Source organism: Pungitius pungitius, chromosome 19 (genome assembly GCF_949316345.1).
Source record: "Pungitius pungitius chromosome 19, fPunPun2.1, whole genome shotgun sequence".
Taxonomy (NCBI): Eukaryota; Metazoa; Chordata; class Actinopteri; order Perciformes; family Gasterosteidae; genus Pungitius; species Pungitius pungitius.
In genome coordinates this window covers 6,292,999-6,310,125 of record NC_084918.1, presented here as the reverse complement: position 1 = coordinate 6,310,125, position 17,127 = coordinate 6,292,999, and the positions used below count along the sequence as shown (strand labels likewise).

At 48.4% G+C, this 17,127-nt stretch overlaps 1 protein-coding gene across 3 annotated transcripts; it reads left to right on the top strand.

The window, feature by feature from the left end:
- The first annotated feature begins 376 nt into the window (after positions 1 to 376).
- On the top strand, positions 377 to 16,260 carry pde7a (phosphodiesterase 7A). Of its 3 annotated transcripts, XM_037455294.2 has the most exons (14): positions 377 to 812; positions 1,124 to 1,212; positions 1,351 to 1,501; positions 8,824 to 8,884; positions 11,053 to 11,142; positions 11,719 to 11,882; positions 11,998 to 12,061; positions 13,263 to 13,459; positions 13,597 to 13,728; positions 13,858 to 13,949; positions 14,138 to 14,282; positions 14,672 to 14,768; positions 14,901 to 14,981; positions 15,080 to 16,260. In XM_037455294.2, exons 3-14 carry the CDS (start codon positions 1,364 to 1,366, stop codon positions 15,340 to 15,342), a joined length of 1,524 nt encoding a protein of 507 aa, XP_037311191.2. In that variant the 5' UTR covers positions 377 to 812; positions 1,124 to 1,212; positions 1,351 to 1,363; the 3' UTR covers positions 15,343 to 16,260. The 3 variants fall into 3 exon arrangements, with proteins under 3 accessions (XP_037311191.2, XP_062415240.1, XP_037311193.2); XM_062559256.1 differs by lacking the exon at positions 1,124 to 1,212 and having other exon boundaries at positions 379 to 812; positions 1,401 to 1,501; positions 15,080 to 16,259; XM_037455296.2 differs by lacking the exon at positions 377 to 812 and having other exon boundaries at positions 858 to 1,501; positions 11,056 to 11,142.
- Positions 16,261 to 17,127: the final 867 nt, after the last annotated feature.

Below are 17,127 nucleotides of genomic sequence, written 5' to 3'. Positions count from 1 at the left end.
CTTCAGCATCACAGAGCTGCAACATTTCTTTAGTTGCGGTATTTCCTTGGCTGTACTTCAAACTCCCGGTGTCTCTCAGCTCCCTGGAGTATGAGTCATGAGAGGAAAGGTAATCACAGGCAATGATGTGGACCGCTGCGAGGCAAGCCCCGTTGTGGAGGAATACCCTTGAGAAAGTCCACGGCCGCTCAACGAACGACTGCTCCTACTGGTCTTGGGATCGCCCTGCCCCCCCGCAGCCAATCGCATACGTCGGTTTAAACGCGTCGGGCATCTTTGGCCAATCGGCGGAGCGCTTACAACAGCAACCTCAACGCCATTGGTTGCTTTGACTTAAGGGCGGGTTTTTTCTTTTCTTTCGCTTTGCTCCAACAGCACCATCTCTGGCAGGTGGTGTGTGCTTTAAGACCGTACAGGAGGCTAATGTTTAGGACGAAATGTAGCCACTCAACCGGGGACACAAACACCATCGAGGTTATTTCCGTTGTCGCGTTTCGGTTGGTCGTCTTTTTTTTTTCTGGTGGCGGGTGGAGCGTTGCGAGCCATTTGGGTTTTTTTTTTCCTTCTTCCTTTTTGAACTCCTACCGGAACCCCGGGCGGACGGGGATGAACGTCGGGGTTTCCCTTGTTTCAGCCGGACGGAACAAATCGGCTCCTTCAAATCCTGCAGCTTTCACCGACAAGACGGAGAAGCCCTACATGTTGATCTACGTCTCGCCCCCGGTGTGAAGTCTGAATGAGGGACAGAAACACGCTCGCCTCCCCCGACCGACGAGGTCTCGCCGCGTTGCGTTTACTGTGATATTTTGATGGTATATATTTTATTTTTATTTTTTTCCGGGGGGGTGGAAGTGGTCGTGTCTTTTTTTCTTCTTCTTCATTTGGGGGGATATGTGATATGCGGACTCGTAAAAAGCTACGCGAGGCGAAACGAGTCTCTCTCTTTTTTTTCTCTTCTGCTTTTGAAAATGAGGAAGTATTTTTCAGAAAGACCCAGAAAATGGCAAGAAGGTCTCGTCGCCCGTGGGCCCGGATTTGAGTGAAACGAGCATGGAAAGGAGCGAAGGCAACGGCAGCATGAATATATTTCTCTTCTTCTTCTCCGTCTCTTTCTCCCCAACAGAAAATGACACGAAAAGGAGGTGAAACGGTGGAGGTAGAAAGCACGCAGCATCCATGAAGTCGATCGGGACAAGTTTTGAGTCTCTCTTGGTGATCAGAAGTACTTTGCAGCTCGATAGAAGACCGCTTTTTAGAAATATTTTCTAATTCACTCTCTATTTTCGCATTGATTTTTTTTTTTTATTTTTTTCGCGCTATTGTTGTTTTATACTTTCGATCCGGATCCAGCCCCGACTGTTCAATGGAAGTATGTTATCAGCTGCCGGTTTTGCCTCTAGACAGGCCGGTTCCCAAGCACGTCCTCAGCCGCAGAGGAGCCATCAGTTTCAGCTCCAGCTCCTCTCTCTTCGGGGCTCCTGATCCGAGACAGCTGTCACAGGTAAATACACACCGACACCAATCCACGGTCTCTTAAAGAACACCTGAATAAAACGTGTATTCACAGTGGGGGTTGGCTCTGGTAACCACACGGACCATTAACAAAAAAAGAAAAAACAGCACAATTCTTTTCCCACAGACCTATGAATAATCCACAGGAATCTTGCAGGTGGTTGTTGGATTTCTAGGCCCCGACACACACACACACACACACACACTCACACTCTCTTGCAAAGGCCTTCACAACATTTTCTTATCTCTTAAGACCTAAAATACAAACCGAACGGCAGCTGCTTTGCATTTATGCGTGTTGCCCACTGATAAAGTGAACAGCGTGGCGGCTAAATTACAGTTTCCCCCCTGCCAATCTCCGCTTTGATCAGGAGGAACGTGCCACGGTGTTTTTTTGTCTCTATATTGACGCACTTTGACCCATTGACGACGAATGAAACTTAAAATCCTTGAGTCATACTCTAACTTCCCCCACAATGCACCGGCGTTGGTTCACAAGCGTGCGTTCCAGGTGACGCTGCACGCATCGGGGCCTTTTTTGCCCTGCGACCTTGCCCTGCCCCAGAAAAGTTGCACACATCAAGTCTTGTGTCCGTGAACTCTTTCCTCACATTTGTTTATAGTTTTAAAATAAGGGAGGAAGGGGGGGGGCTGCTATTGCTTCAGTGGTTTTGCAGAAAAGCACCCGGGTGTTTTCTCGTCTCTTTTGCAATCGCCCTCCTGCCAGTCGGGGTCACGAACAGAAGGTGCCACAGCGAAGGAGGGCATCTCCCAACACATCAGGACCCTGTCTTTTGACTGCGTGAGCCTCCTCTTCGGCGGGGCCGTCCATTAGTGCTCTGTGCGCCACGCTGCCCCACATAACCGCCCACGTGTGTCCACTTTGAACCTTCCCCGCCATCACCGGCAACTCCCTCAAAGACCAACGCGGGGCCGTGGCCACGAAGGAGGCCCCTCGATGTTGCTCGTCCTCACCGATCCTGTTTCCATTTCTATCCGGTGCCTTTTGGTGTTTCCTCAAACCACGGCCTACCAGAGTCCGGTGCACTTTGTAGGGTTTTTAGTGAGTTTACCCCAGTGAAACAATAATGATCTGCATAAATTGTGCAAGATTTAAAAAACAAAAGCAGCAGCAGCAACAACAAGATTGCAACATGAAAGGCCTTTTGACACAGTTATTAGTCTCTTGTTTTTTAAGCCAGAAACCGTTGCAGAATTGGGTGAACATGCACCCTGTCACAGAGCAGTGTCACTCAGCCTTCGTCACAGAGCAATTACACCTCTGCAAATATTGTGTTTTTCGGGCCCTAACTCTAACCATAAGGGTGCGTTTGTCCTTGGTGGCTGCTGTGTTTTTGTGTGTGGTTCCACAGGGTCTGTTGTTTGTGGAAGCCGTCCTGCACTGCCGCTGCCAGGAGGCCGTTAGGCATGTGCCGGGGCTCTGTGGGCAGTGGTTGGGCTCGCCGCCAGACTCCCAGATGGCCGGAGTCTCGGTCTCTTTTCATTCTCCGGGCTCTCTTGTTCGGCTCACTCACAAGCTCCCTCTCTTTCTCCTCTTGCTGCCCCCCCCCCCCTCCCCTCCCCTCACAGATGAAGACGTTTCCCTCTTGTAAACAGAGGACAAAAGAGTAGGGTTGAAGACGCGGCCTCAGAAGAATATGTCACTCTGTGGTCGTGGAATGCTTATGGCGGGGCGTAAATATGCTGCTGAAGGGGCGTTGAACAGCAACGCATTAAATACATGGGCTCATTTCTCTAGCGCAAGGCCTTTTTAGCGTTTTTACTACACTAAATGTTAGGAGATGCGAGGCGATTTGAATAGCCTGTGTGTTTGTGTATAGTGACGCTTGCTGACGCCCCCCCCTCCCCCCCCTCCACAGCTTCTCTGAGTGAAGGGTAAACACAACACAGCATAGTGATGGATTAGTTAAGTCCAGAAGAAAAGGACAAGGACTTCATGTGGTTCCCATCGCCCCTTCACAAAATGGATGCGTCGTGCGCATAAAGTTGGCGAGCCTCATATCAGACGCCACATGGCCGTGCGACCAAGTTGCCACGTCACACTGACACACACACGTAGTCACGTCGTTTTTATGTTATTGTAACCCCCCCCTCCCAACCCCCCACAGATAATCCGACACAAGACACGATCAATAAACGGGCCCACGGCGTTGATCAGGTCGCGTGGCGTTTGCTGATAGCGGGAATGAGAGCGCGTTGGACTGGGGAACGCTGTTCTGCGTTTCTGTTTCTGGCCAATCGTATCAAGAGTTGAGAGATATCTTCCAGAGGACCACTGACCCCGGATGGAGTCCTCCCGATCGTGTCTTGTTTAGGGGCTTGGGGGGGCCATCCTGAGCGCATACGCGAGGCCCGGGGAGACGCCTCGATGCATCCACACTACGGATGTTTTTTTTCTTTTGTGCGATGAGATAAACCGCTACAGTTCGTCTTACTGAGGGAGTTACTTTGTTGATGTTTTTCTTTTTTTCTAACCGAAGCGATAAGCATTTCTCTCTGAGCGTTGCCATCAGATTGACGTAGTTTCAGGATGTGGTCAGAATGCTGAAGGAGCTGTACACACACACACACACACACACACACACACACACAGTGAGCCTGGTGTTTCACAACAGCTCTTTTCAAATCTTTAACTCTCTCCCTGCCAAAGTTTGTTTTTCTGCGTAATTTGCGTGAATGACCTGGAATGCCTGCCGGTGTTTACTGAGCGAGGACGTGCTCTAACCGATTTACCGAATAAACAGGCTAAATCTTCTTTCATACACACTCGCTCGGTCTCTTCCTTATCACATGACCAGTCTGTTTTTTTTTTTTTTGTGGGTTTTTTTGTGCTGCAGTGCCTTGTGCAAGAGATTGTGGCCCCACACCTCAACACGCTAACAGACACCATGTGAGGGGGGCCAGCTGGCTGAAGATTAATCATATTTACCAGTCATATAGACATATGATGGCTGTCCACAAAGCTGGTTGTCAACTTGAGAGAGGGGGGGGGGGGGGGCATTAACCTGGCCCACAGGGAGATGATGTTTGTAGATGAATAAAATTCTTGCGCCTGCTGGGTGGCCTGCCCACCTTCCACCCCCCCCGAAAGCACATTTCTACAAGGCTCTCTGTGTAAAAGAGGCGTAAATCACCGTAAGACAATCCACCCGCCAGTAAGGTCAACTACACCAGCTGCAGATAGGCGAGAGCGGCACGCGCTCCTTTTGTTCTTTGTTGTCGGCACCACTCTGTCTCTCAAGGGGCCAATCGCTGGCCCTCGAGCCCTTTCTCAAAAACTCCCTGCAGCTGGAGTGTGTCAGAGTGGACAGTGATCCCATAAAACACTTCCAACAGGTATACTCCATCTAGGGCTTTGTGTATGCAGTTGCGCACGCACGCACACACACACACACACACACACACACCCTCACTCTCCAGACTTGTCCGCATTGATGGTCCAGCGCTCGGTTACTGGAATGTGCCGTTGCACACGGCAGCGCGCTGCAGGAGGTTAGAACTCTAGGGGGGGGGGCTTTTAGTCTATGAAAATGTGCGGCTGCTTCTATCTTGGGTATTCACACACACACACACTCACACGCGTGTGTGTTTGTGTGTGTGTCGGGGGCGAGGTGTGCATGCACAGCTTTGTTTCATCATACGTCAGTTTATAGGAATACTGCTGGCTTCCTCATTCCCTTCCCGCAGCTGACTTACTGACGTCGCAGTGCAACAATGACAAGGAAGCACGTGTGAAAAACCTGTTTTTAATTTTAGTTATTGCGACGTGGCCAGTGCTTTCACTTTTTAATGTATTATTTGACACAAGCAAACGGCAGTGTAACATACCAAGAGTCATAAAAATGACAAACAGCGGACACTTTTCTTTTGCATCACACGGCCTCCTGACCCCAGAAGCCTGAATGCTGCGGGGCTGAGCCCAGATAAGGAACCGAGCCGTATGCAAACCAGCTCACGTGGAATCGCACGCAGCACAATGGGCAGACTGTGGGGCCAACAGCGAACCCAACGACAAACAAAACTGAATTTGTCTCTCAGACTGCGGGGGCGCGAACTTGGCCAGCAGCTGCTCCAAAGTATGTTTCCCAAAATTTGATTTGCCCATGTATGAAATTAAAAAGCGGCAAAGTGCCCTGTACCCTTTTTCTGGGGAAAGTGTTGAACGGGTTATTGCTCTTGCTTCTTGCATGTTGCGCTCCGATGGGTCCTGAGCAACTCGCCCGGGCATCACATCCGACCCGCGTCAGATTCAGATTATCATCGCTATAGCGCTCTGCCGTACCAGTGCAACGCGCAGCGGCCGGTGACTACGGCGGGGCACGCGCTGAAGAAGCGCGGGTTGTCTGGGCGATTGTTGCCGGTGGCAACGCCGTGAGCGCTATGTTAGTTTGGCACAAAACCTGCACGGGATTTGGGTTTCTGTTTAGGACACCTGACTGCAGGGAAGTGGGGGGGAAAGTTCAGTTGTACCGTTATCCGGCATTTCTCTTGCATTGCTGTTGTAGCCCATACACACACGTGTGTCTATTTGCTTTGTTTAGAATTGTCCCAATAAATCTTTGTGCTTACGAGGAGAGGATTTTTTATTTTGGACTACTCGTGTCTGGATGGTTCCAAAAGTTCTGAGTAAACAGGTTTCATCAGAGATGGATGGAGGGAGGATTGACCTTTTATAGTCCAGTGGGTCACATTTTGCTTGATGAACTGTGGGTGAAATGTAAAAAGGGCAATCGGCATGGACACTGAAGCAAACCAGTCTCTGGACCTTTCATCGTCATTTCTTTGCTGGCCACGAAAAGCCAAGAACTGTATTAAAGTTGTAGGAAAAATCCAACTGCAACTGTATTTTGAAATGCAAAGCAAATGCATTTTTTTGTCAAGCAGCAATTTTCACCCAGTCTTTGCCCTTGCAGTAGCACACTTTAAGCTTTCAGTCCCTACACACATTGGTAAGCCTTTAGTTTACAGATGAATATTTATTCACACTTTTTTTTACCCTCCCCTCGACCACTTCTCAAATCAATGTGTAGAAAAGTTGCTGTAAAAGTTTCGTTTTTTTTTCCATGAAGGATACACATTGAGCTGGTGGGTCAACCTAACATGCAAAGCCCTCACAAAGATCACAGCTGAACAGACGTCTGACCGAGCAAACCTCTAAATTGAAGCTGGAGAAGTTCGTCTTGAGAAACTAGCAAGAGTCCGCTGGATGTAGAAATGATCCGGCCGAGTGTAGCCGTCAAAGTAGCTAGAAGCACCAGCTCGGCAAGACCGGTTGCCAGGTCCGCAACCGGTTCTTTCAGGTCTCCCTCCAAAAGCCTCACTGCTAAAATGATCATTTATGAATGAAAATAACCCACGTGGCTTTGGTTTGTTGTCACAGCTGGTAAGTTAGCAGCATGTGGAGGATTCCGGGGAAGGGTGAATATAGAGTCAGGTAACCCGTCCAATGATCGGCAAAGATACTGGATTTGTTCCGCTTTTATTGTCTCAGCATTTGATACGTTGATTGCTGTTGAAAAGCAAATCAACAATAATATCCAAAGTGTATTTTAAGAATATTACAAACCCTTTTTTAAACTCAAGGTGCCTTTTACATTCGGCATCTCTCGCCCTTATTTCCCATCGGCCTCAGGCTGCAAAGCTTAAATGACAAAAGAAACACAGAGCTAACAAAGGATCTCAAGTTCATTTCATACCATAACTTCACCATGTATGGTTTAGCGTGTGTTGGAACTGCGAGGTGTGTGTGTGTGTGTGTGTGTGTGTGTGTTGTGAGATGGCCATTCCACGGGTAAAATGTGACTTTCCCCTCCGTTCACAGTGGGAATGTGACATTGACAGCGTTGGCACCGCCACCTCCTTCTTACCAGCTCACAAGGGATCACATGCCAGCAATGTCCACTTTAAGTGCCAACTGGTGGCTTGCTCCGTGTGTGTGTGTGTGTGTGTGTGTGTGTGTGTGTGTGTGTGTGTGTGTGTGCGCTTACACACAGCAAGCTCTGGCCAAAAGGTTTGTTTGGGCAAGTATTGGCATGGCTGGTCACTCCTCCATTCCCAGCCTCAGAGCCAGTGTTACACATTTCCCAAGCTGATACCAACCCTCTCTCTCTCTCACACACACACTATCCGCTCATGCATCTATACTCCCGATCTATAATATTCGTAACCGCTATTGCTGTGTGTAAACACAGAGGCCTGTTGACACTAAAATACAGCTTTACAGATCACCCAACCCGAGTCGACCTGTTTGCCACCCGGTAAAATATTAGCTTTGGATTGGCGGCTGTCATGAGCTTAGAGGACACACAGTGTCAGGTGTGTGTGTGCGTGTGTGTGTGAGAGAGATTTACAGTAATCCTAAGGATATTAAGTAATCTCTATACAAGCGTGTACATCTGTGTTTGCGTTGTGACCGGTTTCTTATCGTCATCCAGTGAAATGTAACCCAAGGGCAAGATGTGTTTTGGGGGGGCGGGGGGGGGGGGGGGTTGTTGGAGTGCACAGAGAGCTGAGCCCATCATTGCACACGAGTGAGTTGCTGACAGAAGTGATGATAACAAACTTATCCGCCTTATTTGTCTGGGTCCTCGTCCATATTTGGCAACCCGTTGGGGCTTCCAAGGTAGAAAGAAGCAAACTTATTCCCAACCCGTGCACAATATCCCAGTGGTAACCATGGCTTCAGAAAGTTTATTTTTTATTTTTTTAAATTAGAAACAGTTTTTGCACATGATGGTGGCTTGACTGTGGCTGCTTCTTAGAAAAAGTCTTCTTGTGATGCAGCAGCCCGAAGTGCTGTTTTTGGATATTGAGACACTATTAAGCTCTAGAAAAAAACGAGATATAATAAGAAGTGTGTGAATAATTTGACAATGATTCAAATACTCACACCATTGACGAATGGCATTGACTTGCTTTTCATTGTTTATGTATTTTCAACTGTATTTTGTGACTTAAGGAAGTAAACATGTCCACCATAGGGTGGTTGGAGGTGTGTGTGTGTGTGTGTGTGTACAAACTGCTTCACTGATAAATATGTTCCACTTTAGGCCGCTGCTATCAGTCACGTGAGAAACACATGTCATGTGGACACACAGGCTCAGTAGATTAGAAAAAACGGTAGCGACATTACACCACCCTCCTTATCTAACCGTTTATACATTTTAAAGTGTGTTTCGGTGGAGATTGTGATACCACTCGCATCCACTCTGTGACATTGAAATGAAATAAATACAACATTTTGTTGGTGTGAACCATTCGTTCATGAGGTTTCTTTTTTTGCTTTTCCAGAGGCGAGGGGCCATCTCCTATGACAGCTCCGATCAGACAGCACTGTACATCCGTATGCTAGGTAAGTGTTTCCCCATTCTATGCCCACACAGACACACACACACACACACACTACACATCAGTAGGTTCATCTCTTCCACGATCATGTTCATTTCTTTAATACACAATGGCTTAAAAAGAAGTGAGATGGAAAAAGGACGGATGTAGAGATTATGAAGAGATGGGGATGCATGGGAGTGTGTATCTACTTAATCCCTGGCCTCTTGGTAATCTTTCAATCGCAATAGATGTAGAGTTTCGTGTGTCTGTAGTGTCGAGTGTCTGAAGTTGGATTAAGTTTGTTGAGGGAACGGAATTTCATCTGAGCACTAAACAGACTTAAGGGTTCATTGGCAGTGTGTGGTTTGTGTGTCTGTGTGTTACGTGCTGTGTGTGTGTGTGTGTGTCCATTTGCCCATGGCTGCCCTCGGCGAACCCAAAACGGGGTAAAGCAGTTTAGAAAATGGATGAGCGTCCCAAAAAGGCTCATAGCTGTGCCGGACAGATGGCGTTGAATCCATCTAGGAGGCTTCCAGACCAGCCTCGGCTTCCTAATCAATCACACTATTGAGGGTCAAAGTGCGATTAGAAGCCGGGTGCATCGCCACATCACTCCGCCCCACACAGATGTGCCCCACCCCCCCCCACCCTCTCCCCCTCCATCCATCCACTTTCACTCTTCGTAGAGCCGCTGTGTGTCGCTCATTTCACAGCTTTACTTTGTTGCGCTCCAGCTTAATAATGTTGACAATTTATTGAGCTCACCGAAGGCGCTTTAGCTTTTTAATCACTTCACTTGGCTAAGTGTGATGGCGGTCTCGTTTGTCACCGGCCTGAAGCATCTGTAGATTTATTTATATATTTTTCTATATTAAATTGAACGTGGCGAGCGGCACGCTAATGCCGCCCGCTGCGTTCCCCGGGGGCCAGGGTTCAGTCCGCTCAAGTCGATGTGCTTTCAAATAGCAGGACTCTGAGCTTTTGGCGCACGAGTTATAATGACACGACCCGCGTCCACTCCAGAGCTTCGGCACTAATGCACCGATGGAAAACATGGACCCTGTGACTCTGGGGGGGGGGGGGGGGGGGGGAAACACACACACACGCCGAATCCGAGCACCCAGAGAATGATGTTGTATAAATATAAATGTGAGTACACACAACCTATGAGTTCCCGAACTGAAGTGTTTTTATTTTTTCTCTCCTCATTTATGTTTTGCAAATAACAACTTAACAAAGAGCTTTTCAACCTGGTGTTGGAGAACACACCGGTGCAACCGCTTTGGTTTCAATTCTAATGCTTATACAAAACATGCTGGAACTTCGTGATGATGCTTTCGCAACACGCAGTCTCGCTGCACCATGAGTGTTACCCGGAATACACACACACACACACACACATTCACACACACACTAGCGTTTTACCGCATCAGCGCCGCAGCGTCACCTCACTGCTCCTTTTTGGTCCAAGTCCAGAGACTAAAAGCAGTCCTAGAGGAACCACGGAACCCCCTCAGTGGTTCTGAGTACTATCCGTAGAGCAGGTTGTCCTGACATGGCACTGCGCGCCCGGCTGTGGATTGTCTGTCTGTTGAATCCTCCCTTCTGAGATGCGGGAGTGTGTTTGTCCATAACTGTGCCCGCACATGGGAAGCAGACACCACACATATTTTGCTTGTTTTTGTTTGCTTGAACTACCAAAATGATGGTTTTTTATGTTTAGGTAAAGTTCTGTTTTCAATTTGAATGCTTAGTGTAGGACAGAATATGTTGTCATTGACTGAAAAAAGGTTTATACCATATAACAGGACGATGCATGTTTTTTTGTTTACATTCAACAACACACATGATCCTTTACAGGATATCTTTTACCATTAAGTCTTTTTGCTCAAATTATCACCCACACTCCTAAATACAAGAGACTGTAACGTAGAGGAAATAACGTTTGCAAAAGCGTTAATACGATGAAGATGGTTATTAAAGTTTTTTTTTTAAAGAATGAATTCAGAAAATCTGACTTGGTAGAAGCTTTTTAGAATAACTGATGAAAGTATAATGGCTGTGGTGTGTGTGTGTGACCAAATGGATTTCGTCCATGTTGGTGTTTTTAACATTTGTAATGGCCCATTCTCACACGCTCCTTTTTTGAGCAGCATGAATCTTGAGGAAATAAGTGCTCATTTCTTCTAGGAGATGTGAGAGTGAGAAGTCAGGTTGGATTTGAACCGGAACGAAGGATCTCCCACCCGTACCTGTGCATCGACTTCCGAACCCTCCACAGTGAGTATGAAACCGCAGCCGGCGAGATGATGAAGGCCGACGGGGAGTCTCACTGTAAAGCGTGAGAACCGCCGTGAATGAACGTGTGAATGAATGTGTGATCAAATACCCACTCCAACCGAGTTGAAACCTTATTTTAGAAAACATTGGTTTGGGAGAAGAACAGCGAGAGAGAGGGGGAGAGAGAGAGAACACATTTTGACCCAAAAGTAGTACGACTTCTTGCTGACGTGTTTCCGGATGGCAGCCAGGGTTTATTCAGACACAGTGCATGGGAGGGAGTGCGTGGGAGTTTGTGTGTGCGTGTGTGAGAGAGAGACCACTGACAAAGCACGTCTGCTGTGTGATCCCAGACGAGAGGCTTATGAGTGGGCGGCTGTGTCAGCAGCGACTGTTTGTGTATCTCTGTGTTGGTGTCCGACCCCCCCCGCCGAGTTTGTGCAAAACCAAATGATTTTTGTGAGTTTAATGAGCTTATAAAGCAAGCACTCACCCAAAGGATTGCTACATATTCTACACGTTTGGCCCTTTTCTCACTCGATGTGTGTGTGTGTGTGTGTGTGTCTGTGTGCGCAGCACGGCCGGGCTACGGGACCACGTCGGCCAGCTCGGCCCCCGAGAGGAGGGTCCACCGACTGCTCAGCTTCCAGAGGTACCTGCACTCATCCCGGCTGCTGCGAGGCGTCCCCCAGCAGATCCCCCTCCACCTCCTGGACGAGGACTACACCGGACAGGCCAGAGTAAGACACCCCCCAAAGCCCCCTACCCTCCTTGGCCCAATGATACCGTAATGAGTGGCTTTTGGCCCGGGCATCACATGACTCATTCCGTGCTTCTCTCCTCCCTGCCTCGCAGTGCATGCTGGAAAAAGTTGGGAACTGGAATTTTGACATTTTCCTCTTCGATAAGTTGACAAACGGTATGTAAAATATCACCTGAACTACTGTTTACAAGTTGTTGACCCGCTGTTGCACTGATACTGAATGTGTTGCCAATGGGGCCATCTGTTGGATGTTGGACTACGCACTCTTACAGATAACCTTACAGCGCCACACACACAAGTTGCAGCGACACCGTAGAAATACCTGCTATCTAGTTCACCAGATGAAGCATCAGGTGCAGAATCCAGACCTGGGGCCTCAAACAGCCATCGCTCCAGGTTTTTCTAAATGAAAAAACGTACTCCTTATTCATCCAAAGGACCTAATATAAAGGAAACTGAGCTGTATACTGCTTACTGTGTACATATGCTGCTGAGGAAACCTTGACTGTCAATCACTTTGAAAGGAGTAGAGTAAATCGGTGTCTCGGCATGATGCAGTTTTCTTTTTCCTTCTGCACTTGGACATTTGGATGCAATAATAGTTTTACTATTAATGGTTGGGGTTGTTCAGAGAAGGCTTATTTGTTTCCTCATTTGAAGTGACCATCGCGGTTCTAAGCATTGGACTCGAGAGTGGAGGTATTTTGAAGGAGGCAAAGATACAAGTTGTTGGTATGTAACAACTAGATGACTATTTGACATGTGGCGTTTGACAAAGCGCTCCAGGCGGTCCCCAAAAAGTGTTAGGTGGATCGGATGAGAGGTTTCGGAGGTTATGCAGGGAGACAAACAGAGATTCTTTGCTTCGTGGTCGGACGAGATCATTTATGAATGGAAAGCTTCTTTCTATAATTCAATCAATGAATTTGATTTTCTATCATCAGTTGCTTGCTTTGTTTATTTCCCCCTGCAGCTGTAATGGAGTTTGGTTACTGAATTCAAAGAGCAACAGCAGCCTAATAGACTCTCCATCTTGTCTGATAGGAGCATATGTTGTAGTTAATTCAATATCTCTGCCCTGACAGGAGCCTCCGTAGATACCAACAAGATATGTTGTGTTATGAAGGAGGGCTTTGCCTCGGCACAGAAACGCCCAGGCACAGCATGGTTGTGCTCACTCTTTATTGTTTGACTTGAGATGGCTAGAGCTATAAGTGCTTTGAGAAAAGAAGTAACTATTGGAGGTGAAGATGGGGTCGTCCACACCGGTTGCAACAATGGCTGAGGGGAAAATGCTCAAAGCGATTTACAAACCAGAAGAGAGCAGGAAGCTCACTCTGCCATTGCTCTTGTTCAGGAAACAGTCTGATCGCCCTGACCGTCCACCTGCTGAACCAGTACGGCCTGGTGGAGCTCTTCCAGCTGGACATGGTCAAACTCTGGAGGTTCCTGGTCATGGTGCAGGAGGACTATCACAGCGACAACCCCTACCACAACGCTGTCCACGCCGCCGACGTCACACAGGCCATGTACTGCTACATGCGGGAACCCATGGTGAGGCATGCAAAGTGGCACCGATGGCGCTGCAGCGTTTCCACAGCTGGGGGGGAGGGGGGGTTATCGTCGGGAGTATTTGTATTTTAATGACCGGCCCTCAATCTTTGTACCATCGTGTTTGTCGTCGATTGCAGCTCGCCAAATCTCTGACCTCTTGTGACCTCCTGCTTGGAATCCTGGCAGCCGCCACGCATGACCTGGACCATCCTGGGGTCAACCAGCCTTTCCTCATCAAGACTGACCACTATCTGGCTACACTCTATAGGGTGAAAAGCCCAATACAAGCCTGACATTACTTACTTGTGGATGCATTTGATGCGGAGAACGTCATGTGACTCATCGAATGAACGTGTGCTTTTTTTTCTTCTTTTTTTTTTTTTTCTTCCAACGTGCAGAATACCTCAGTTCTGGAAAACCACCACTGGAAGTCGGCGGTGGGCCTGTTCAGAGAGACCGGGCTGTTTTCCCATCTGCCCGCGGAAGACAGGTCAGTCTGACACTGAAATGGTGCTAATGTGCGCTCCACACCACAGTAGATGGCACCAATTCAGCGGCTCCTCGTCTCACTTCGGTCTCCGAGGTCCTTTTTGCCGAGTCGGTAGAGCTTATTAATGCCACCAGAGGCCACACGCGGTGCTGAAACCATCCGGTCGTCTCGTCTCTTTGACCCCATAGCCTGAACATGGAGCGGGAGTTGGGCTCCTTAATCCTGGCCACAGACATCAGCAGGCAGAACGACTACCTGAGCAGGTTTCGCAGGCACCTGGACCAAGAGAACCTGTGCCTGAGCAACGCCAGCCACCGCCACTTCATTCTGCAGGTCAGTACGGAGGATAAGCGCGGTTCTGACCCTCGTCCTCTGTGTTCTCCATGCGCCTGTCCACCAATACTGAAGCTTGGGAGTGCACGTCGTCATCTTTTCTCCGCTAATGGATATCGCTCAGACCACGCTGTCGATAAAACAGCACTCGCATCATGTCGATGTCGTTAACGAAGCTGCTCTGTGCAGCACAGCGGCCACCTTTCGTACTCCGGTTCTGCCATTCGTGTTTCATTGCTTCTTAAACAGCCGTCGTCCCCTGCGTCCCCCTACGTCGGACATAAGTCGCGTGGTTGCTGGAATTGTGGAACATCAACAGCCGTCTCTTCATCTCGGGCAAGACTGAACTGTGCGCTTTTTGAATGAGTTTCTATTCCCACCCGCCACAGATGGCTCTGAAGTGTGCAGACATCTGTAACCCCTGCAGACCCTGGGAGCTGAGCAAACAGTGGAGTGAGAAAGTGACCGAGGAGTTCTTCCAACAAGGTGAGCTGCTTTTCCGCCACGAGCTGCTGTCATTCACATGGAACTTTTTTTATTCTCTGCAACGGCGTGTGTCAATAATAGGAAATGGAGAAGTCAAAACGTTGATTTTTGACTTTTTGTGTTCTCTTTTAGGAGACATTGAGAAGAAGCACAGACTTGAAGTCAGCCCACTTTATGACCGAGCGATCAACACAGTAGGCAACATTCAAATAGGTGAGTATCTGTGTATTAGCTGTAGTCGCGCCCCCCCCCCCCCCCGATACGGAGCCCTGACGTGTACCTTCCTCCTCCTCCTCCTCCTCCTCCTCCAGGCTTCATGACCTACGTGGCGGAGCCGCTGTTTGCGGAGTGGACCCGCTTCTCCGACACGCGCCTTTCCCAGACCATGCTGGGCCACATGGGGCTCAACAAAGCCAGCTGGGTCGGCCTTCAGCAGGAACAGACCTCGGCCTCCAAGGAGGCGGAGGCGGAGCCCGCCGGGGGGGCCGCCGCCGTAGGCGCCGCTCGGAGAGACAGCGCCGCCGGCGAAGACACCAGCTCCAAAGAAATACCTCAGGGAAGCAAAGACTCCTGACACTCCTTGTGTGCCCTTTTCCTCTCGACCTCCTGACCCCGGATTTGGGACCCTTGTCACACATTGGGGGGGGGGCGGGGCCTGGTGCTGGTGGGACAGCTGCTTCCCCACCCGCTCCTGACACCTTGTTTATGTTTTGTTGCTTATGCCTCCCCTCTTGATAAACCACTGATTTTATTTAATTTATTTAATTTTTAATTCCTCTTTTTTGGCATAGAGCAATACATAGATACCTCATTTGGCTACTGCTGTATTTTCCTTATTTGCTTTGTTTTATTTATTTGTCCACTATAGTTTTGGCATTACTGACTGACCACACTAGTTTTTTCTTCTTTTTTTGTTTGTTGGTGAAGCAGTATAAGACCTGAAAAAGACATTTTTTTTTCCTGGTGTTTTTGAAGTGCCATTTGAAAACGAATGAATTTGAATCGACGGAGACAACTGGAGTATTCGGACGCGAGACCCTCCTCAGACTTCATTCGTATTGAAGATTCTTCCTCGTGGAAGACAAAAACAATGTGACAAGCCCGGTCCTTTTGCTGCCTCTACGAAGACTGTTTACGCGTTTTTTGTTGTTGTTGTTGTGTCGCCCCCCCCCCCTCCCTCTTTGAACTGGACTGAACCGCATCCCGTCGGCTCCACAGTTTGCCTTTTCGAAGCACAGACGCAAAGAACCACTCGTTTTGAATTGTCATCCCACTGTCGAAGCCACGAGCAGTACCTTTACCCCCTTATTTTTTTTTTTCTTCTTCTTACCCAAACACACCAGATGCCATAAGTCCCCGCGCCGGTGCGACCACGTGGTCTTGCACTCTCAAAAAACGCCGACGGCGGCGTTGGACGCCCGCGACGCCTCGGACAGACTCCGCCGAAGCGATTGTAGACGTCAAGTCGTTTTCTGATGTTGTTGTTTCCGGATCTTCCAGTGCTGGTTGAACTCGTGGGGGAGGAGGGAGGCGGGGGGGGGGGGGGGGGGAGATGAGGAGCTTCCCTCCCAGACTGGAGAGCAGTTACTCGCTGCACATGCATCTCACCTGGAACCACTCCACGCAACTCGACTCGCTCAGGGTTTTGCCAGAAGGGGGGTGTGGGGGGAGGGGGGTGTGATTGCGGACGATGCAGGGTTGTTGTTGTTGTTGTTGTTGTTGTTGGTTTAGTGTTCCTGGCCAGGATCTACTAAGACTCTCCCTCTCCGCAGAATGTCTCACAGCCACATGCAACCTAAAGGACTGCTCGATTGATGCCTTATAACTATGCACAAACTACGCTAAGTGACCAAACCAGCTCCTGTTCCCATCACGTGCATGGCGTGCTCGTCTTTGAATGCACGGTCCGATCCCTTTGCCTTTTTGTTGTGAGGAACAACTCCAGCTGTCTTTTTTCTTTTTTTCGTACGGAAACAAAATGGCCGAGTGACTTTGAACATTCCCTTTCTTTGTTTTGGTTCGTCTACTCTGATTCAATATAGTGGCACAACAATGTGTGGGTGTTTAAACATTTTGAAAGATAACAGGTGCTTTTCTTACTTTAGCTGATTTGTATTTTTGATGTAAGTGCTGTAAGACTGTTGAAAAAAAAAAAAAAAACTGTTTACAATTTGTTGAGACAGCCATTTTTGGGAAGACTTCAGTGTCGAACCAGATTTTGTAAAAGCTTTGCTGTATTGACCTTTTTGATACGTGCCTGTTGCAGTTTCGATTTGAATAATAAAACCTGTTGTGGAAGATATTTTAATTTTAATTTTCAGTTAAAGCATGTAGTTTAATACTTTAGTTACTATCTTTG

Bases quoted from the DNA above. Each gene is read 5' to 3' on its own strand.
- pde7a (XM_037455294.2), top strand. From the start codon at position 1,364: ATGGAAGTATGTTATCAGCTGCCGGTTTTGCCTCTAGACAGGCCGGTT. The intron at 13,950-14,137 runs GTCAGTCTGACA...TTGACCCCATAG, and splicing joins CATCTGCCCGCGGAAGACAG to CCTGAACATGGAGCGGGAGT. The intron at 14,283-14,671 runs GTCAGTACGGAG...CACCCGCCACAG, and splicing joins ACCGCCACTTCATTCTGCAG to ATGGCTCTGAAGTGTGCAGA.